The 21,574-nt window shown below is 31.7% G+C and overlaps 1 protein-coding gene across 6 annotated transcripts in view; it reads right to left on the bottom strand.

Moving 5' to 3' along the window:
• Positions 1-21,574, bottom strand: part of ci (transcriptional activator cubitus interruptus) — a 185,975-nt gene that overhangs the window by 76,156 nt on the left and 88,245 nt on the right. For 2 of the 6 annotated variants that reach the window (XM_076407171.1, XM_076407172.1), the window contains exon 3: positions 14,473-14,502. The exons of the other annotated variants lie outside the window; for them this stretch is intronic. In XM_076407171.1, coding sequence (XP_076263286.1) covers positions 14,473-14,502 — 30 coding nt within the window. The remainder of the gene's footprint in view (positions 1-14,472; positions 14,503-21,574) is intronic. 6 annotated transcript variants of the gene reach the window in all.

Raw genomic sequence — 21,574 nt, 5'->3', positions numbered from 1 at the left:
ATTCTGATATTATTATGTTATGCTATTGGTGCTAAGTAGTATTTATCAGTGCTATGAATTCTAATTAAGTAGTGAGTGATACTATATCTATTACTATATTTAAATACATAATAGAAACGGTATTTCTAAATATAATTAATTATCATCTCATATCATGTCATTGACGACATCCTCAAGTGATCATTGTAATAAGAAACATAATAATTAAGTGTTATCTGTTTTGGCGGATTGAGCTTTCAATTTTCAAATGATAATTTTACATATACTTTCATATTAAATTGATTTTTTATCAATGTTAAATGAAGGGGATACGATTTACATACAATTATATTCAATATCCAAGACCATAAATAATTTAGTATATTTTTAATTTAATACGTTATTTAGTTAGTGATGGTTAGTGAAAAAATTTATATTTGTTAAACATAATAATTACTACATATATAGTATTTTTGATGAATTTTGGAAATATTTGATTCAAACTTTAACTAGCAGTTAATTAAATTTATTTTATTAAAATCCTTTCTTTCAAATTTCCTGTTAAGTGCAAGCAAGACCAAAATTATATACATGTATATCTCCTGTTCTATATGACTTATGAAGTCATTAAAGAATCCTTGGAAAACTGAGGATCAGTTGTCACAGGATGACCAAAGTCTTAAGGCCATAAAACAGGATATTCTGATGCATCTGAATAAAATGTATCTCCAATTTATTTTTGGAAAAAATCCTATAAAGTAGAAAAAGCGCTGTATAATTTTATTTGCTAAATAATTACTCCAATATATTTTAATAAGAGTTAAAAAAACTGTAGATTCACAGCTGTGAGCTCACACATACGCTATCATATTAGAACCACGATTACTTCTATTACACTGGCGTTAAAATCTCCAAATAATTAACGCACGCCATTAAACGGCCTGTCAAAACGATGCCAGGCCAATCTCGGAAAGAGATAATTTAGATTTTTTCGATGATTAATTTCAATTTTTCGTTAATTTATCATGTCATGAAGCTCGGGGCCTTGTAAAGGTTCGCCTCCGACCGTCTCTCTCTTTCGCTTTCTCTCTCTCCGTAGAGAATTTTGTTTAGTAATATTTTTTAATTGCGTTTCCTCGGTTATTTTGATATAGACATTCCATTAAGAGTTTTGATTAGGATCAGAACAGACGGAAAACGAATGAAGACGTACATCGAGCTTTTGGGTGTAAGGCACATGAGGGATATTAAAGGTTTTTTCTTTAAATAAAAATACAAATAACAAATAATGTGTTATGTTTGTTTTTAAGATTGTAGAATAGAAGACTTAATTAATGTTATATATTAGTTCAGATTTAATTTTTTTAGTTAATTGTAGCAAAATTGTATAAATTAATTGATTAGTAAATGAAATTCCTACTGGAAAATAGAGAGTGAAATGATAATGGGGAATCTTGCCTAAAAAAGCTAGGCAAGAAAATAGGGAGTTTTATTTTGTCCTCTTCTATTTTTCTGGATAACCTGTGAAAAAGAACCTTCCTACTTTGTTATTGAAACACTTAATACTGTTCACTAGCACTTTGTATGTTTATTCACTGTTTTTGTGAAGTGTAATGATTTAAATTGGTGATTTTATCTACCGCTATCTGTAGTTGGTGTTATTTAGAACCTGGATGTGATATCTATTTTATAAAATATTCTATTTATTTGTTGTTGTAAACAAAACCCTTAATTATAGATTTTTGTTGAATATGTTTGGTTAGTTCTCGAAAACACCATGACACATACATCTATATACTTATATACAAATATTACTTGTTCAATTATCTTTACCAAAGACGGCACTGACTATTTAAGTGTTACTACGAATTGTGACAACTGATTTTGGTGGTTTCAAAAAGGTTAGATGTGTCAGCAATATTCTGTTTATATCGCCCTGAGTTTCCAACTATTTTTTAACTGTTTTAAATATGTGAAATTATGTCATGAAACCATTTATGGCGAGTTTTAGTTTGAATGAATAAATCATGTTAAGTGTCGTTCTGGACAACAACAAATAATAACAACACCAGGATAATAACAGCCAGTTTTCGTACGATTTCGTACGAAGATAACATTATACTTTGCCTGGTCAATCACTGCTACTAACGCCTCAAACCAAAAGCATCAACACCAAAAGGCTCTAAGGTCATATGATGTATCTGTCGTATCATGTCATATGAGGCATCAAAGAACATACTATAAGTTACTACAAACTGGAGAAAATACATGACAAAGTAACTGATAATTTTATAACAAATCTCGAAACTAATGTCGACGTCTAGAATATGTACGTTTGGACGCAAAAGTGACGATTGTAATCATTCAAGAATTTTAGAAACCACATATAAACCGAAATATATTCATATTATGTACCTTGACTACAAAATTAAATACATAAAGGACTGTAGCGACCTTGAGGCATGTTGAATTTTACATCGTGGAATAACGGTCTACAAAATACCCAGAAATATAATCCCAGATGTTGAACACGGACGGGATGCCAGCAGCGCCGACTAGAACCCGATAACGAATAGCTGGCAACCCCGAGACGTTTATCTGAGATGTTATTGAAGGGTATTTCCATCATTCAATACTCGACCATCGTTTGGTTTAGACGTGCCACCATCGACTGCCCAAGCCTCCTCTCCAGGTAACACCGCTGCCATCCGTTTTATCTAATTGTATTTTTCACATTTTTTTTTATATAGCCAATAAATGACGGTCGCATAATGTAAACACCACTGTTTCATTTCGTTTTACCTCCATTCACCGAGCCATATCATTTACCCTAAAGGACATGTAAGTATTAAGTAGATGGTATTAATTGAGGATGAAAAAACGAAGGTATGTAAGTATAATTCCCATTGCTATGATACCTTTCTTACCTTTAATTAAGTTAATATATAGTAAAATAAAATTTCTTATTAATAACTATCATATAAGGTCAACCAAAATATTAAATTTTATCCTGCTCCTTTGTTCTGCAAAGTTACATGCAATTTCATAATTTTCAAGGGAATTTCAGTTATTAACAACTAAAAATTAAATTATTATTGAAAAGTTCCCGCCCTGATCCATAGATGGCGCTACTAGAATTAAATTCAAATGTTTTTTGGTTAGCCCTAGCCTTCAAAAGATGCGTGTATAAATTTGGTAGCTGTCGGATTATTAGTTTGTGAATTATTTTTGAGTAAAGCGACTTTTGTTAATGTGAAAAAAATGGATAAAATGGAATTTCGCGTGTTGATTAAATATTGCTCTTTGAAGGGAGAAATACAGTTGAAGCAAAAACTTGGCTTGATGCCGAGTTTCCGGACACTGTCCCGGGAAAATCAACCATCAAAGATTGGTATGCTAAGTTTTGACATGATGAAATGAGCACCGAAGGCGGTGAACGCAGTGGACGCCCAAAAGAGGTTGTTACCGACGAAAACATTTAAAAATCTACAAAACGATTTTGAATAACCGTAAATTGAAACTGAATGAAATAGCAGACACTCTAAATATATCAACTGAACGTGTACATCATATCATTCAATCTTGATAAGAATATGACATAAGTTTTATTTCTGATTAACAACCTCAGCTAGATTTTAGAAAGAACTATGGTTAATGCAATTGATCATAAATAGAGAACTTTAATTAAATAATTAAATTGATTGGGCTCATTCGGCAATTTCAGAAACAAGTGTAGTTACAATTTATCAGTTATACATTTTGACCGCACTACTTAACTCTCATCTGCCATATGGATGGTATACAGAAGATCTTCAGATGATAAGAATATCAGGTACTAGTTGGCAGTATCGTTCTTTGATCGGCAGTTACAGAAACTATGAGTTGAAAACAGAACGAAAAATATATCATTCAGAAACTTCAAAAACAAGTGTGAATGGAGAAATACACATGCTATTTACCTTGACCTCCACCAAGCTCAAATTATATGAAGACGAATATCAATTAAACCAACAATTGATTACTGGTTTCGTTCAAATGTAAAATAAAATTAGATAGCCCTATAATTGATGTGGATAATTTCAAGAAGATTAAACTGTAATTATATCAATCGTACGAGGATTTAGCACAGGCCTTGATCTTCAGATGTGTTAACTAGCATCGGATCGACCAGTCATCGCGGCCATTGTCATTGCCGTACGAACACACTATTTTCGTTTTGAATCGAGCCAAGTCCGTATGGAGATCGAACGAAACAAAATTAAAACGGCACAGAGGAATGCTCAAGACGAAAAAGCTCATACTGGGTATTGTTGAACGGCAGGCAATTAGTTTATTACGATGAAGTCATTATTGGAGAGGTAATTCCTTTGTTGCCGAACGCTGGCACCATACTCGAACAATATCGGATGCCTTTCATCCGTTTCGTTTGTCTTTTATTTGAAAATATTCCGCTCAATCATCGTATTCCCGATACTGTTACTTTCAAGGAACGGACGGGTCGGGCTCGCTTATTTTCTCCTCATCGGTAATGGCTGAAGAGGATAACTGGAAACAATAAAAATTTGCCTTTCATTAATGACATTTTCTTGTATCGAAAACTAATTACACCGGCTTAGATTCTAAAATAAAGAAATAAATAATATGTTGTATTCTATAAGTTGACGACCTTTGAATTTTATATATTTCGAAGCTAGTAGCAAAAATAATCATAATTATCAGACCAGGTAACATACCATAAGATGTCAACTCTTACCGGTCTTTAAGATTACTAATGATAATATCGAAAATTTTTGGAGAAATTATACATAAAGAACAGAAAAAAGAAAAATTATTCCAGAAAAAAGAAAAATTATTCCAGAATAGGCCTCAGTACGGCGATTATTCGGCCGTTTTTCGGCGATTTCGTCCTTCAAATGGTCCAATAACGCCCATGCGCTTCCCAAAATACAGACGCAATAACCTTGTCAGCCGACTGTTGCGTTTTCCCACGCTTTGGAGCGGGCTCATTGTGTGCAGTCCACTTGGATGACTGTCGATTGGATTTCGGAGTGAAATGATGGAGCCATGTTTCATCCATTGTCACAAATCGACGCAAGAACTCGGGTTTATTACGCTTAACTATCTTCAAACACTGCAACGAATCAAAACAACAACGTGTTTTTGGTCAAAAGTGAGCTCGCGCGGCACCCAATTTACGGCCATTCAAATTTATTTTGTGGATTTTTTTAACGTTTTCGTCGGTAATAAACTCTTTTGGGCGTCCACGGCGTTCACCGTCTTCGGTGCTCATTTCACCACGTCTAAACTTAGCATACCAATCCTTGATGCTTGATTTTCCTGGGGCAGTGTCCGGAAACTCGGCATCAAGCCAAGTTTTTGCTTCAACTGTATTTTTTCCTTTCAAAAAGCAACATGTTATCAACACGCGAAATTCCTTTTTATCTATTTTTCTTCGCTATAACCAAAGTTCCTCACTCATAATGCTATAATTCACAAGCTAATTATCCGACAGCGGGCGATACACACATCTTTTGAGGGTTAGGGCTAACTAAGAACATATGGATTTAATTTTAGTAGCGCCATCTATGTGTCAGGCCTGGGACTTTTCAATTGACCTATTATCAGGCTTTTAATAAAATATGGGACACAGGGTTGTAGGTTATATTAAAGAAACTCCTCTCTTATACATATTTTCTGGTAATGTACAGATTTACGAAGGTACAAGCGATACTCATAAATAATTTCAGTACAATTATAAGCTGTCCAAACAAGACAACGACTACGTACATCTCTTTGCTCGTTTTCTTAAGAGAGAGGACTGAATAGTGTAACAAGTGGCTTATGTTCAAATCCTCAGAGTTCAGTTCAACAGGTCATCATTTTTTTCTGTAAAATAAAGTTAAATATAGTATTTTAAAGTAAATTAGGTGTGTTTTTGTTTAATTTAAAAGTTATAGTTATATAGTTAGTAAGTAGAGTAAAATATGTAAAGTATGTATTTTAAGAATAAAACTTCAAGAAATATCGTAGATTCAGTTTTTTAGATTTTAGATTAAAATTGGGTCTGGTTTTATGTTAAAAATTTTTTTAAACCCAACAATAAGCTTTCATGGATTCTAGCAGACACTAAACCTAAAAAGCATTTGTTTTCCTAGAAACTTTACTGAATTTCTTAGGTATATTTTTGGCTAATTACAACGTAGTTAATATGAATAAGACATAGTTGATGAACAAGGAATTCAAAATCAAGTAGCAAAACTAATTTCAAGCCAATCTGAATGGTCGAGCGAATATAAAATAGATTGTACCAAATAAAACAGCCGTAAAAAATCCAAACAAACAAAAATAAGATATCAAACGAACCAATTACCAATCACTCCGCGCTCAGTTGAAAGAAAAAGAAAAAACCCCAACGTAATAATCTGGTTTCTTAGTTAATTATTGCTGCCTACTGTTCACTTTTCTTAATAGTTATTTTCGGTTTTCGTCCTCTTCTTTTTCTTTTTTTCCTCTCTTTCAGTTTCGTCGTTGTTTCGCTCGCCTCGCCTTCTCTCCTTCTTCATCAACAGGTGGGTCTGACGCGAAACACGATATTAAAAGCGACCCGGGACTTAATTTGCTTTAAACACCGATGTATTGACGTGAATTTATTGCTTAATAGTTTAATAAATATATTAGTTGATGTTGGTGAACTCGCTGCCAGGCCTGGTAATTTTAATGAGAACTAAATCAAAAAACAGGAACATCTGTATGATCTTTTTTTCGTTTTCTTGTCATACATTTTCTTCTTTTATATCATATATATGTAAAATTGATATAAGGTTACATTACTTTAATTTTAAATTTAAAGAAACTAAACTGAAATATTTTCTTTAAATATCTTTAATTAAGGAACCTATAAATGTATATAAATTTAAAGGCATAATATTATCTAAGTATAAATAGTTATCTATTATCAGTCATCATTTAAATGTGTGGTTTGTTATTTTATACTTAATTGAAATATTGTATAATCCGCATCCAAGTATAAAAGAAAAATGAACAAAAATAAGAATAATTAGATAAATTAATTTATCAATATTAATAAGATCAATTAGAATAATTATTAGAAGAATATTTTTTTTGAAGAAAATAATAAAACTAATAAATTAATAAGCCATAACTATTGATTTATTATATTTAATTAAGGTGATCAACTATCTCTAATTAAAATATGTGTGTAAGATATCAACCATCTAATAGTAAATATAGGGAATATATAGAAATACAAACATTATATTACATATCTCTAATTTAAACTGTGTTTTATTTTCGTTTCTGTTTAAAGGTTTTTTTGTCTAATTAATTTTTTATTTACTACTTAATATGCTGAAAATCACCTTAAATAAATTGCTCTATATTTAATTAAAAAATATACCTTTGTAATGACTTACAATATCCAAGTATAAAAATGAATAAAAATAGCTCTAACACAACAAAAAAAAAACCGATAATAAGCCATCACTATGCGTCTATTATATTTAATTATATTGATTATGAGAATCAATTATCTCTAATTAAAATATGTGTGTAAGATATCAACTATCTAATAGTAACTATAGGGAATATATAGAAATACAAACACTATATTACATATCTCTAATTTAAACTGTGTTTTGTTTTCGTTTCTGTTTAAAGGTTTTTTTATCTAATTAATTTTTTATTTACTACTTAATATGCTGAAAATTACCTTAATTAACTTGCTCTATATTTAATTAAAAAATATACCTTTGTAATGACCTACATTATCCAAGTATAAAAATGAATAAAAATAGCTCTAACACAACAAAAAAAAAGAATAACCGAAATTAGAGAGATATTCATAAGCCATCACTATGCGTCTATTATATTTAATTATATTGATTATGAAAATTAATTATCTCTAATTAAAATATGTGTGTAAGATATCAAACATTTCATAGCATCTATACGGAATATATAGAAATACCACAACTGTTGTTTATTTTATTTCAATTAACAGGTGGAGCCTCTATCTTTAAACAATGAACCATTTACTCTTTAACATGATGAAAATTAGGTTAATTAGATGACTCTATATTAAAAACAAAAATGTCTCTATTTTTGATTAAAAAATAAATATTTATAATGACATGAATAGGAAATATATATATATATGCCATAACTTACTGAACTTACTAATGAATAAAAACGGCTCAATGTTTACTTAAAAATATACTTTTACAATGACTTAAATCAGTCCATTAATTTTAATTACAATGATTATGAAAATCAATTATCTCTAATTAAAATGTGTATAAGATATCACACATCTAATAGTAAATGTAAGAAACGTATAGAAATACGAGCACTATATTACATATCTCTAATTTAAACTGTGGTTTATTTTCATTTCAATTGACAGGTCTTTTTGTTTAATTAATTTCTTATTTACTACTTAATATGATGAAAATTACCTTCATTAAATCAAAAATAGGCTTTATCTGTACAGAAACTTTTTTAGAGTATTTATATGATATTCCGGGTTGGTAGTACAAACATATTTTAATCAGATATTTTAAGTGTTTTTACATTTAGTATTTTTACTCAAATTAATTAGTATTTATCGATAAAACCAACAAAATGACGTTTATTTTGTGGTGTCCGATACTGTTTAAAATAAGAAAGATGTTAGTTAAGGTTTTAGTTCTCACCTTTCCGGTGTATAATAATATTCTATTGTGGATTTTCTAATGTTTATTTTCGTTATCGACGCCGCCGCTGATCCATTCGATTTTCCATTGTCGAGAAGTTTCGAGCGGGCCTAGTAGGATTTTCCCCGCGCGAGGCCACTCGAACTTGTCAACCCGATCTCAAAACTCCGCCATCATCACACCGGGACGGTCCGTGATTTCTTACGAAAATAGTGAAGAGCAAAAGGAAAACAAATAGTAGCCCGGGTCGCTAATACGCTAAAGTTAGTGGTAGCGGACGCACAGGTAGGAGGAACGCCACGATTAGTCGTAAAAGAAGATAAATATTGAGATGTAAATTGGAGAGCGGCCTGGCAGTGTTAATGCGTGTGTTTGTGGAACTTGATTCCATAATAGAGCCGCATTCCATCTCGACACATAGGCGTAACTGTATTCACTCACTTGTAACGATGACCTTTTTTTTCGTCTCTCTTCTTTTTTCTCGTCGTCCTCCTTCTTCTGCCTCTTCTTCTTCTGCTTCTTCGTCCTCTGGCTCATCATCATCATCGGCGTCTTATTTGGTAAATGAATAACATAATTTAAATGGATGGCTACGTTCCCCGATCGGCGATGAGGCGGCATAAAAATTGTTTCGACTTTTTAACGGCGAACGTCGGGAGGCGGAAGTATTTTTTTCGCGTCGTGCATTTCGTACGGCCCGATAAGGTTTTTAAGAGCTCATATTTATGTTATGCTACCGTGAATCGGTTCGGTTCCAGAATGGAAACTAGATGATTGATTCCGGTGCTCATTAATCTGGGAATCCGTCGAATAGTGCGTGAAAGAATGTCGCCGTTCCATCTAGAGTATAATAAAGACTTATATACACAAATAATATTTGCCCTTAATTAGAGATATTAAAAAAATATTTTTCTTTGTCAATCCACATTTTTTAAATAAAACCGTCTTATCTTTAATTAAATTGCTCATTAATAATCAATATATAAGGTGGGCCATCTGTTAGGGCTATTACTGAAATACGTGTTATAACGTCGACATTTTTCTTTTGTTATATTTTAAAGTCTTCTTATACCAACTGGACTTACTGCTTAAAGTGGTTTTCGAATCACTCACTCACTCAATCACTATTCAATCGAAATGAATAAAGACACAGTCCATCATTTTTATTATATATTTCTTTTATATATTCTACTGACATACAAAGCTCTACGATATTTTCTAAAATTTCAACTCGCTTGCAAGACACTCAAAATAATGAAAGATACTGTTCATAGTTATTCATAGAATTAATATATATAGATAGGGAACTTCAATTTTGAATAAGTCCATTATCTGTAATTAAGAACTACTTAAAACTGGTATCTTAATTAAAGATAAATCAGTCTTGTTCGAAAACATAAAAAATAAATGTTCTTTTTTCAACTCAACTACAAACTTCGACTTTCAAATTCAATCAAGTACTTCAGTTTAGGAAAAAAATTAACGGCTTTATCTTTAATTAAAAATCCAGCTAGAAAGTTTAAGGCATACTACCGAACTTGATTAGTTAACGATATATCACGCTATACCAACAGAAACATCTATAAAAGTAACATAATAATTAACGAAGAAAAATGCGGTTTTATCTTTAATTACAATTAGGTGCAAACCGATGCTTGATATCAGAATTTATTTCTAGGCCATTAGTAAACATTAATTAACAACGTAGAGGGGTTAAAGGCAAAATGAATGACAAAATCTAATACTTATTTCTAATTAAAAAGTGTATTGGATAGAAAGTTTTAGAGATTCTATACTCATCACAAAAATATTTATAAAAACATGCGCTTTGTAGATTTAATGTGTAGTTTAAGGTAAATTTAATTATAAAATATAATATTTATCACTAGTTCAAAGGTATCTTCCATAAACTTAAAGACAGTTTAATATTAATTTAATAAATGTTTTTCTATATCTATACACAAAATATTTATAAAAATACCATATTGATTATCATAGTAAAATGTGGTTTTATCTTTAATTACAATTAGGAGCAAACCGATGGTTGCTTGATATTAGAAATTATTTCAGGGCTATTACACAGCATTAATTAATAACGCAGAAGTATTATAGAAGGATACAGTTATATTATACCTAATTTTTTTCATAAAATCTAATATTCTGACTTCATCTTCATCAACTAAAAAAAATGCTTAACATTAATGAAATAATAATCACAATTATCCATAATCACAAAAATAGTTGTAAGAATAACGTGTTGATTTTCGAAAAATAAATGCTGGTTTTATCTTTAATTAACATGCATTAGAAATCTATAATAATGTAGAAGACATATTTGGCTTATTTTTAGTTAAAACACAATTTGTATTGTATGAAGGATTTATCTTTAATTAAAATGAGTAATACTGAGCTGCATCGACGCTGCTATGTCAAGAAATCTTTTGTTAAAATTATGGTGGGTGCCCGCGCGACATTTTGGTACGCCACTGACCACCACGAAAGCGGCCGACACCGAGGTTATGCGAATGACCAAGGAAGAAGAGGTTAACCAAGTGCACCACCGAATTAAGTTATAAATTTTAACAAGCAATTATATTTTCTTTTATAACTGGCTCGCAATCTGTTTTCGCGATTAATGCACGATTATAAAGCGACCAGTTGTCATTTGTTGCGGCCGGTGACGAAGGTCCGCCTCGACCTCGGAGCATTTTTCAACGTTGTTTCACGCTGATCTGACGACTTGATGTCTTCGAGGCGTTTTCGTTTAATATTTATGAACGGCTATCCGAAGGGATGGATAAGCGTCGATTTCCGACGATGCGCATCCATCGAACGGCGATCCCTTTAATGTTCTGTTGTTGTTTGTTCGATTTTTTCGCATCGGTACTGAATTGGGAAAAAGCAATTTCGGTATTGCAGTCAGTCATCTCAATCTAATTAGTACATACAGCGTAGACATCTGTCGTTTTGGTATAACAACACTATCACGTTTGACAACATTAGATAAACCAATAAGTTTCCGGTCTAATTAAAAATATTTTTATTCAGAAATTTGAATCAATCAACTACAACTGATTTCGGCAATGACTTTTTTTGGAGTATCTCTCTTTGACGACTGTAAACAGGTAGGTATGTAAAAATACAGTGGTTTCATTAATACATTAATCGACGCAATAATTATACAAAATATTCGCTATTGATGAGCTACGAGTTTTGCGGGTTTTCATTCTTGCTTTACGAGTTCGTCACCTACTCTCTAGTCAAGTGATTGCATTATCGATTTAGGTGTAGTAGTGGATTCATATTTCATTCACCTGGTTCAGTCCGGTGACTTCGTTAGTGTTAAACGCCCGTTTTAATCTTAAACAAATTTTTTGCAGACTACTAGTAGTGGTGGAGAAGTTACTGAGAAGTCTTGTTAGGCCGGCTGTTGTTTTGCACTATTTGTAACAGATTACTGAGTGAGATTATTTAAAAAACGGAAATATCAAATAATGATTCCGATACCACACTATTAATATAACATACTTTTCGTTATAAATTTAATTTCCATATATTTTGACCTTCTACTTTCTTCTACTACTCTACTACTAGGTCTTCTACTACTCTTGTCTCTCTTGTATTTCTAGAGTTATTTATTTTCATTTACTATTGTTTCATGCATTAATTATATTAAATATTATATTTAAAATAGTCAGTATACGTCATAGATGACGTTAAATATATTGCTAATGGCAATGGCACACGTAATCGAATCAGTCTATAAAATCGATTTGTCTTTGGACGCTATGTTGCCAAACGTCTACAAAATTCATTAAAACAGTAGTGATAATAATTGTAAATCAAAATTTAAATTTGATGCGGCAACATTGCGACCTGCTAATGTCATAAATTTTGATGAAGTGTATCGCCTGTTTATTGGACGGGCAATATGTATAATTTTTATTATGTTAGGTTCTAAAAGCCGCGAAAAAAAATTGTGTGTATGTTTCGAGCTTTTTTTTTATAATATAGCTCGCATTGGGGAGCTATATAACTCCTGAATAAATATATAACCCATTTAAACCTACACGATAGCAGGTTAGAGTAAATACAGAGTATGCAAGTACTCATATTGAAATATTCCGAAAGATATGTTTAAGACAATTTATCCATGCATCTCTTGAGATAGTGTTAAAAATTAAGTAAATCGATTGATATTGATTACTATTGAAAGATAGCTGCATATAGTGATTTGGTCATATTTAAAACAGTTAACTGACTTTCTAGATGAAAGGGGTTTATAATAAGTAATGTGAAGTAATCGAATTGGTCAAGAATTCGAAATACTGTGGTACCAAAATTGCTGACAGTTTTGACAGACTATGACCATTAATCCCTTTAAATCATGGACATTTTCTGATTGATTTACCTTTGTCTATAATAGTTTAGGTTCTCAAATAGCTTTGATATTGCAGGTAGTAGCGAAATAGGCCTGCAAGATTCGTCTTGTTCTGCAGGTTTGTCAGGTTTTTTGAGCATAATTATTTGTGCCACCTTAAAGCATTCCGGAACATGCTTCAGCCTTAAACAGGCGTTAAATATATATGTACATGATGATTGCTCTTCATGGCAGTTCTTTCAATAATCCAGGTGAAATGTTATCTATACCAGGTGCCTTTTTAGGATTGAGGTTATCAATTTCTGTGGCAACTTCCAGTGGAGAAATTAGATTTAGATCTACATCGGGTTGATAAACAGGAGATGTATCCATGGTAGATTCTATATCATTAGGTTGAAATATGTTAGCTAAGTATTGTGCGAACAATTCAGCTTTTTCATTGTCGCGTCGAACCCATTCATTTCGATCATTTTTAGTTGGCGGTACTCCAATAATTGGTCTTTTAAATCTTCGAGTTGCTTTCCATAGTAAATAATCTTTGTCTGCTTGTGGACTTAATTCACTTACATACTTTTGGAAGAAATTCTGTTATATTTTTTCATCTTTTGATTTGTCTAATTACTAATTTTATTAAAAGTAGTTTTGTCTGCAGCATTTGTGGTTCTGTGCCAGACTCTTCTAGCTTTTTGCCTTTTTTTTATCATTTCTCTAATTTCGAGCGGGTAAATTACTTCATATTCTGATTTCTCCCTTGCTATTGGGGTAGAATCTTTTGCAGCTGACCGAATTTGTTCAGTTATATTTTTGGTTTGTTTTAAGTCTTACTTTTAAACTGATTTGTTCCTGCAGTATTAATCTGAATTTGTCCCAGTCAGTATATTTGTTGGTGAGATTAGGCTTTTTTGCTTTTCTTAGGATTGTCATTCTTAACAATACTGGAGTGTGATCAGACGTTAGATTGCACAAGCTTTCTGTGCAAATATGATACATTTCTCTGTTAACTTTATAACAACTTATATTACGAATGAGTATAAAAAAGTCAATTATGTCAGAATATATTTCCAAGAAAATCAAACATTAATATCAAGCGTCAAAATTAGAAATATTTCTGGAAGTAATCATTACACACGCTAATAAAACATTTACGTGTATTTTTTAGTAATCTAATAATCGATATCCTTTAATAGAACAATATATTTCGGATAAAACTGTAATATTTTAATAAATATTATCATTAAATTAACTACAATAAATATCTAGAAGGCTATGTTACACTTTATCAACGATTACGCAAAAAACGCACATATTACATCTGCTTAATTAACATGACTGGCTAGTGAGCTCGCCTATTTTGCAATTAAAATACCTCCGGAGAGTAATTATTAAATTATTTTACATTACCTGACCATGTGTGGTATTGCTCGGACATACCTGTAACAAAGGGTTTTAAAATTATTCAACAATTACTGTAAATTAGATAATTATTTAATAATTTAATTGACGCCTTATTATATATTATATATTTTTTAGTATAAAAGCCTTATACAAGTTTCAAATTTTAATTCTGGAGAAGTAGTTTGTTAGGTATGAATAACTTAATATATTCGTAATGCATTTTTGTATCATTGGAAATTGTTGTTTTATCACTTCTTCTTACACCATAATTTTCTAATATAATAGTAAAAGGTTCTTACGGAAATAAAAATTAAGAAAATTCGATATATATCGTTAAAAGATTCAGTTATTAATTTCTTAGTGCACAGTCTATTCGATCTGGACGTTTTGATTTGAGTAAGAGATTGAGTTTGAGTAAAAACATTGCGTATAGTATTAGAGAAATAATATACAATTGTACTAGAAATAACAGTAAAGGTAATTATAACTTTTATACACATTTTATTGTAATTAACCATCCATTTATTTTAGGCTAGTAAATCTACAATACGTAAACCAAAAGCTAGATAGTCAGTTCAGTAGTCAATTCATTAATGGAGTTTGATCAAGTGCAGCAAAAATTGTAATAACTCAGAAAAATTAGACATTTAATTTTTCTTTTATAGAGTGAAGCTAAAATGTGTTGAGGAAAAGCTGAAGAAAGCGAAATTAGAATAAGAGAAAAAATTGGATACGACATGGAAGATGCAAGAATAGTGGAGGACGATATTTTATAAAGATCAAATTTACTAATAAAAAGTTGACCTGAATCGAATGTTATGAAAACATAATATTAACCGTCAACACACCCTCGACACCCTAATGATTTAATGATTAGTACTCTGAGGATGGGGGAGTGAAACAAATAAGGAAAAAAACTTTTATAAAAGAGCATAGGCAAATAAGTTATTGATTTGTAAAAATAATGATGTATTGACTGCAGACTTCTTTCAGGTAAAACATGGTTTCTGACTTTTTGTAAATAATATTAGATAATAACAAGTTTTTATGTAAATGTGGTTCATAGACTTTCTGGAAAAATGTTTTAATACGATGTCTTTATAAATATGCTACATGGACTTGATGTAAATATATTTCCACATAATCTCTATATGAATATGACTTATTATTTCCAAATATGATAATGTATAAATATATATATATATATATATATATATATATATATATATATATATATATATATATATATATATATACGAGTTCCCATCTGATCCCAGTGATGGGAAGTATTATTTTTATAGTATTGTAACATATGTTTGATTTTAATTGCATGGGGCTAGATTTATTTATTACGGAGCGACATACAAAGAAAAATAAACATTTTGAATGTCAGCTACTAAACAAAGTTTATGCAGGTACGCAGAGCTTACCAGAAGGGCGCTTCTTCGCTCAGACTTTATTAGTTCAAATACTTGAAAATGCGCATATGCTTAACCGAAAATTACTTTATGATTACTGTATGATTGAACGCTGTGTGTCATTGCACGACATTTAAGTTTAAAAATGAAGCCCCTGGGTTGGTGTGACAGTGGCCAAATGAGATTGGTGCCATTGGTACAGATCCCATAGCCACTACATTCATTGGTTTAGAACAACCATTAATTTATTCTAAATATCCCTTAACTGTTGATTAAATGCGTTGCGCATTAAACGTTGTCATTTCTATTTATATTAGTTTATTGTTGGTAGCCCATCGAGCACATGTTCTCAATTAAAAGTCTTTTTTTTGGATAACATCTTTATTACATATGCTTAGAATAATCTCAATTATAAATTAATTTATTACTATATTTCATTTGTATTTTATTCATTCGCAAGCAAGACGAGTGCTAGATAAATACATCAATATCTATTCCGCAATTATTAAATTATAATAATTTAAGCTATAGTTTACACTAAAGGTATACACTACATACAATCTTTTGATATCCTGTGCGTTGTTCAATAGTTGCTTCCACGTTAGTATGATTTAGTAATCTTCTTTCGTGTTTCAATGCGAAATCTTAGATAACTTCGCAAATCCATTTGATTTTCAGGTATATATATATATATATATATATATATATATATATATATATATATATATATATATATATATATATATATATATTCGTTGGTTACGTAGCGATAGGCATTGGTAATTAATCGAATATTTTTTTGCTTCAAAACGCCAACCCCAAATTTGCACCCCATAGGTCCAAATTGGCTTTATAATTGTCTGATAAAACAATCTATTTGATTTTAGATCAAGATGAGAGTATCTTTCGACTAATCAGTATAGTTGTTTTATTTTGGTTCTAATGTGTTTTGCCTTTTGTCTAACATGATGTTTCCAATTTAATCTAACGTCAAGATCAATGTTGTGCATCAAAAATCATAATAATAAAAACTGTGTTTCTGAAGTGATTCTGAATGATGTATTCCAACTCGAATTAAATATTCAAAAATTATATATTCAAGAATTAAAAACTCAAACAGGACAACGTTTTTTATGTAATGTGATATATAACAAAAAATCGTTTCATTTTTTACTAGAACCAAAACACTTAATAATAACATAGAGTAATATAGCGAGAGAATAACAATTAGGATATTGTTTTCAATTAAAGAATAGTAGTGCGTGACAGATATGAGATTTACTATTGATAGAACGTCATGAGCGCGTGACGAAGTGAAGAAAGTCGACCGACAAAACGTTTAAAATCACTGCACAATCATCCGTACCCTCAGTCAGACACTCGGGTACCATGGAGCACTTAAAATAAAGACCTGCGGGTTTTGTCTCGGTCCCAGCGCAGTCATTTATCAGTTGCCTGCCTGTCGATGGGCCTACGTTTCCCATCGGGCTGGTTTTTGTCACGAACGAGGTCTGTATCGCCGAATTCCTTCCCCGACGCTCATATATCATTGTTTTCGAGTGATTTCTAACGTTCCCCGACAAGATACCGCATCGGAGTAAGTAAGTCCGAGCCGTAATCTTGATTGTACCGATTCTTCGACGTCCAGCCCAGAGAGATGAATATATCGTCTTCCGTTCGCGACCGTCCGCTTATTATAAATTATCTCGGATCGTATGCCTAATACAAAACCAGTTATGTACATGGATGATAATGACGCTAATTGTCAATAAACATTCGATGGGTATTTATCATACAGTGAACGATACTTTGGTTTTTGTTTCTCTTCCATTATACATGAGCTTGCGATGCCTCTGTATGCGATCTTAGATAATTTCATACTCGTCGTGTTGTTGAAAATTTCAGGTGTACCAATGTAAGTCATTACCGATTTTTCTAATAGATATTTCTAGGTTTAAGTATGCAATGTTATGATTTGACACATAGGTCATTTTATTGCGGCACGAATTACTTTTCTTATTTAAACAAAAGAAAAAAGTCGCTCAAAGTCATCGTTGGCTGGTAGAAGCTTACGGTGAGCACGTTCTAACCTTAAAAACATGTGAAACGTGCTTTCGATAGTTCAAATGTGGTGATTTCGAAAAAGTTTAAACATGCGAATCTGCCTGAGTTATTGGATGAGCCCGAGAAACGATCAGAGATTGATTACGACTAATGGCGAAAATCCAAAAGATGGGAAGATGGATGGCACATCAAATGAACGACAATCAATTGAAAAATCGTCTGTGAAAAGTTGCTTCAAATGTATGATCGGAAGTTATTTCTGCATCGTATAGTGACGGGAGATGAAGAATGGAATTATATTTAAAACCCTAAGTACCAGATTGGTGTGGTTGTAATATGATCTGTTGAAACCTGGTGAAACAGTTAATAGTGACCAATAACAACAAATGATCGATTTGAACCATGCTTGAGAAAAATGGATCCGAAGGTACGATAAAGTGATTTTACAGCATGATAACGCACCGTCTTATTGTACACATAAAACCGGCGAAGGAAACGTTGAAGGCACTTAAGAGGGACTTATCGCACCTGCCGTACATTCCAGATCTTGCCCCGTTGGACTATCAACTTTTCGTATCAGTGGCACACGCGTTTGTAGACTACCACTTTGCCAAGCAGTTTTTTTGGGATGGTATCCATAAGTTGATATGACTCATAAGGTGTAATTGTGTTAAGTACTCTGATAGTGCCAATTCACTGTTATGTGCTTGGTAATGAAGTAAAAGTGCGACCTGATGAAGTAGACTATTGGTTATTGCTTACCGGGCAGATTGTTCAACAAGTTGGGGTATTGGTGAAAAAAACTTCTATAGAAAAAGCACCAGAAATATTAATTAAAAAGAGATAAAATCTAGGCCTAAGAATAAACAGAGACAAAAGTATTAAGGATTTTAGAGAAATAATCTAGCTGTGTGATTCAATATGATATTACTAAGTAACTAGTTATAAAACAAGATGTTTTATATAATAAATAAGGGCAGAACTAGGATTGAGAATGGACAAAGAAAAAACAAAAGTAATGAGAGTTGCAGACAAATACAATAAGAAAACCGATAATAGGAAATGAAGGATCACAAGAAGTCTAATTATAAAAAAAATATGAAGTAACAATGATAACAGGAAATGGAGCCAGAAATTAATGATAAGATTATTTAAACCCAAAAGATTTCGTCAAGAACTATCAAAAGAGGACCTAGAGGGAATATGATACAGAAAATAGAATTTACTGGTTGGAATCGGGGCTAGTAATCGATTTGGGTGGTAGGTCAAGGGTGTATTTTAATTGCTAGAAATTAATTACAAATCGTAAACAAATAAGTTACAATACTGTTGCACGTAAAGTCGGAATGGAACGAAACAACGCATTATTGATGTTGGATGTTCTCTTTATGTAGTCCTCGGTGATTGAGTTTGTGAATTCAGAGATTAATGACACCCCCATATCTCATTGTATTTGGTTGTTTCTAACATAGCAGGATCATAACATTTAGGACCTGCTAAAGAACATACTTCATGGGAAAAAGTGACGTCATGTAATATTTTTGAACAAAAAGAAATGTAATTTGGATAGCTCTGGTACACATACAGTTGACCGGATGAAGTGTTTTGCGTTGGGCTGCTGAACATGTTGAAAGACGTAGTATAAAATTCGATTTGACCATACGCATTTCGATAATCTACAACTGTTTTTGTTTATTATTGCTAATGCTAATGCTAACTCATTCATTCTGTCAGATTTTATTTACCCACTAACTTGTTATATTGGAAATTTGATTGCGAAAGCTTGATAAAATTTAGACAAACATTTAATAACAAAACACTAGTTTTCACTTGGTAACAGAGGAAATTAAAAAACACGACGACAAAAATTGAGTTTATGAATGTATACTGACTCCAGTAAGTATCTGTTGGTATACTATATATTACTAGTATAAAATTTATTAAGGATTTTTGAATAAAATTCAGTTCGGCGTTGTATTGAACTGATCGATGTTCAGAAATGTTTTTCAGCAAGACAATACTGCTACAAGTTCACAAAAGTGGTCAGCGCGTTCCTCTGATATTATTATTTAATATTATTATTGGAAAAAATTTCTGTTGCTTTAACTTTTGAACTATATCATCAATATTCTATAAATATCTGCTTAATTTCTCTAGTAATTCTTAAGGATTTGAATGATTTAGTCATATTGAATTTCGTATACAATTTTCTAAATTCTTATTACAGTTGAGTTAACTCATTGTTCATATATGACTTTCACACCCTTCCAAAATTAAATTCCAGTGGCAGTTAGTATATTATATTAAATAATGTTAAATAAATCAATAGAAGATTTAAAAGTATTTTTATCTTCACAGTCTTTACAGTTTTTTACATAACAGAAATTTGCTAATAAAACAAGACGTTTCTTTAACGATCAAAACTGTAAAAATTACCATTGTTAAGACATGTTCTGTTGCTTTAACCTTTGAACTATATCATTAAAATTCTGTAAATATCTTCTTCGTTTCTCTAGTAATTGTGAGGATTTGAATGATTTAGTTAATAAGAACAATGAAAATAAATTAATAACATGAGTAAATGCTGTAAATCGCCAAGTATCGACCTTCGATTCTTTGCTTTCTCATTGCCGCTGAAATTGGCGATAAACCGTCATTCTTCAACAAGAGGCAACTCAATCCCTGCTTAATCGGGTGAGAAAACTTCCCGACCATGGTTTAGCGTTACCTGAAACTTTATACGTCGGTATTTAGCGGGTCCGGTAGACAAATTAAATCGGTTTTAAGTTATTTGGACCGGTATTCGGCAAAAGTAAAAGAAAACGACCGCTTCGGACACGACATCATTTTGTTGCCTCGTCGTCAGCGTATCTTTATGCTTCGTTGTTGTTGTTGTCGTTTTTTTTTGTCCGCCGGTTGTTGAATAAATTATTTAGCAGGAGCACATTTTATTGCTTTATTATGGGCATGGAGGAAATTGACTTGATAGCGGCAAACGATGAATGCTTCTTGCAACAGTTCAGTGTTCTCTGTGTTTCTTTTTTACATATGATTAGAGTTTTTCTAGTTCTTCATTCATATACATGAGAACTGTTATCTCATCTGCTGCCTTCTTTTTTCTTAACGCTTCCATTACAGTTCGCATATTTTTGGTAGAATTTCAAAATTTATTTTGATGTCCTCGATATTATTTAAGAGCTTTTTTCATAAAAAAATACAAGGACTGCTAAGTCATATGATGAGGTAGGAATAATGGTTTCAAGGAAGTTTTTACTTGTTACAGATAACTGGATGTACGTGATGCTTTTTAAAAGCTTTTGTTCGTCTTATTTTTAAGCCATACGTTTTTCAGATTAATTTGGGGCTTCCAGTTCATAGTCTCTAAACTTTTGTTTAAACTATTTCATTAAATGGTGTTTTGTAGATTGGTAATTCTATACCTTCGAAGCTTGAGAAAAAATTGAACGGTATAGTAAAAGAGTGTTTAATAAAACTATAGAAATAATTATAATATATCATAGGTATGTTTACCGAGCATAATTGGATTTTGGACTCTAGACATAGGGGGACTAGAGTGGCCTGGTGTATTACGAAGCAAAACCGGCCAAGGAAGCGTTGAAACCACT

The sequence above is a fragment of the Rhynchophorus ferrugineus genome, unplaced genomic scaffold (genome assembly GCF_030347505.1).
Source record: "Rhynchophorus ferrugineus isolate W39M unplaced genomic scaffold, kcgeb_rfMv2 rfM6, whole genome shotgun sequence".
NCBI classification, from domain to species: Eukaryota; Metazoa; Arthropoda; class Insecta; order Coleoptera; family Curculionidae; genus Rhynchophorus; species Rhynchophorus ferrugineus.
This window is presented reverse-complemented; position numbering and strand designations above follow the sequence as displayed.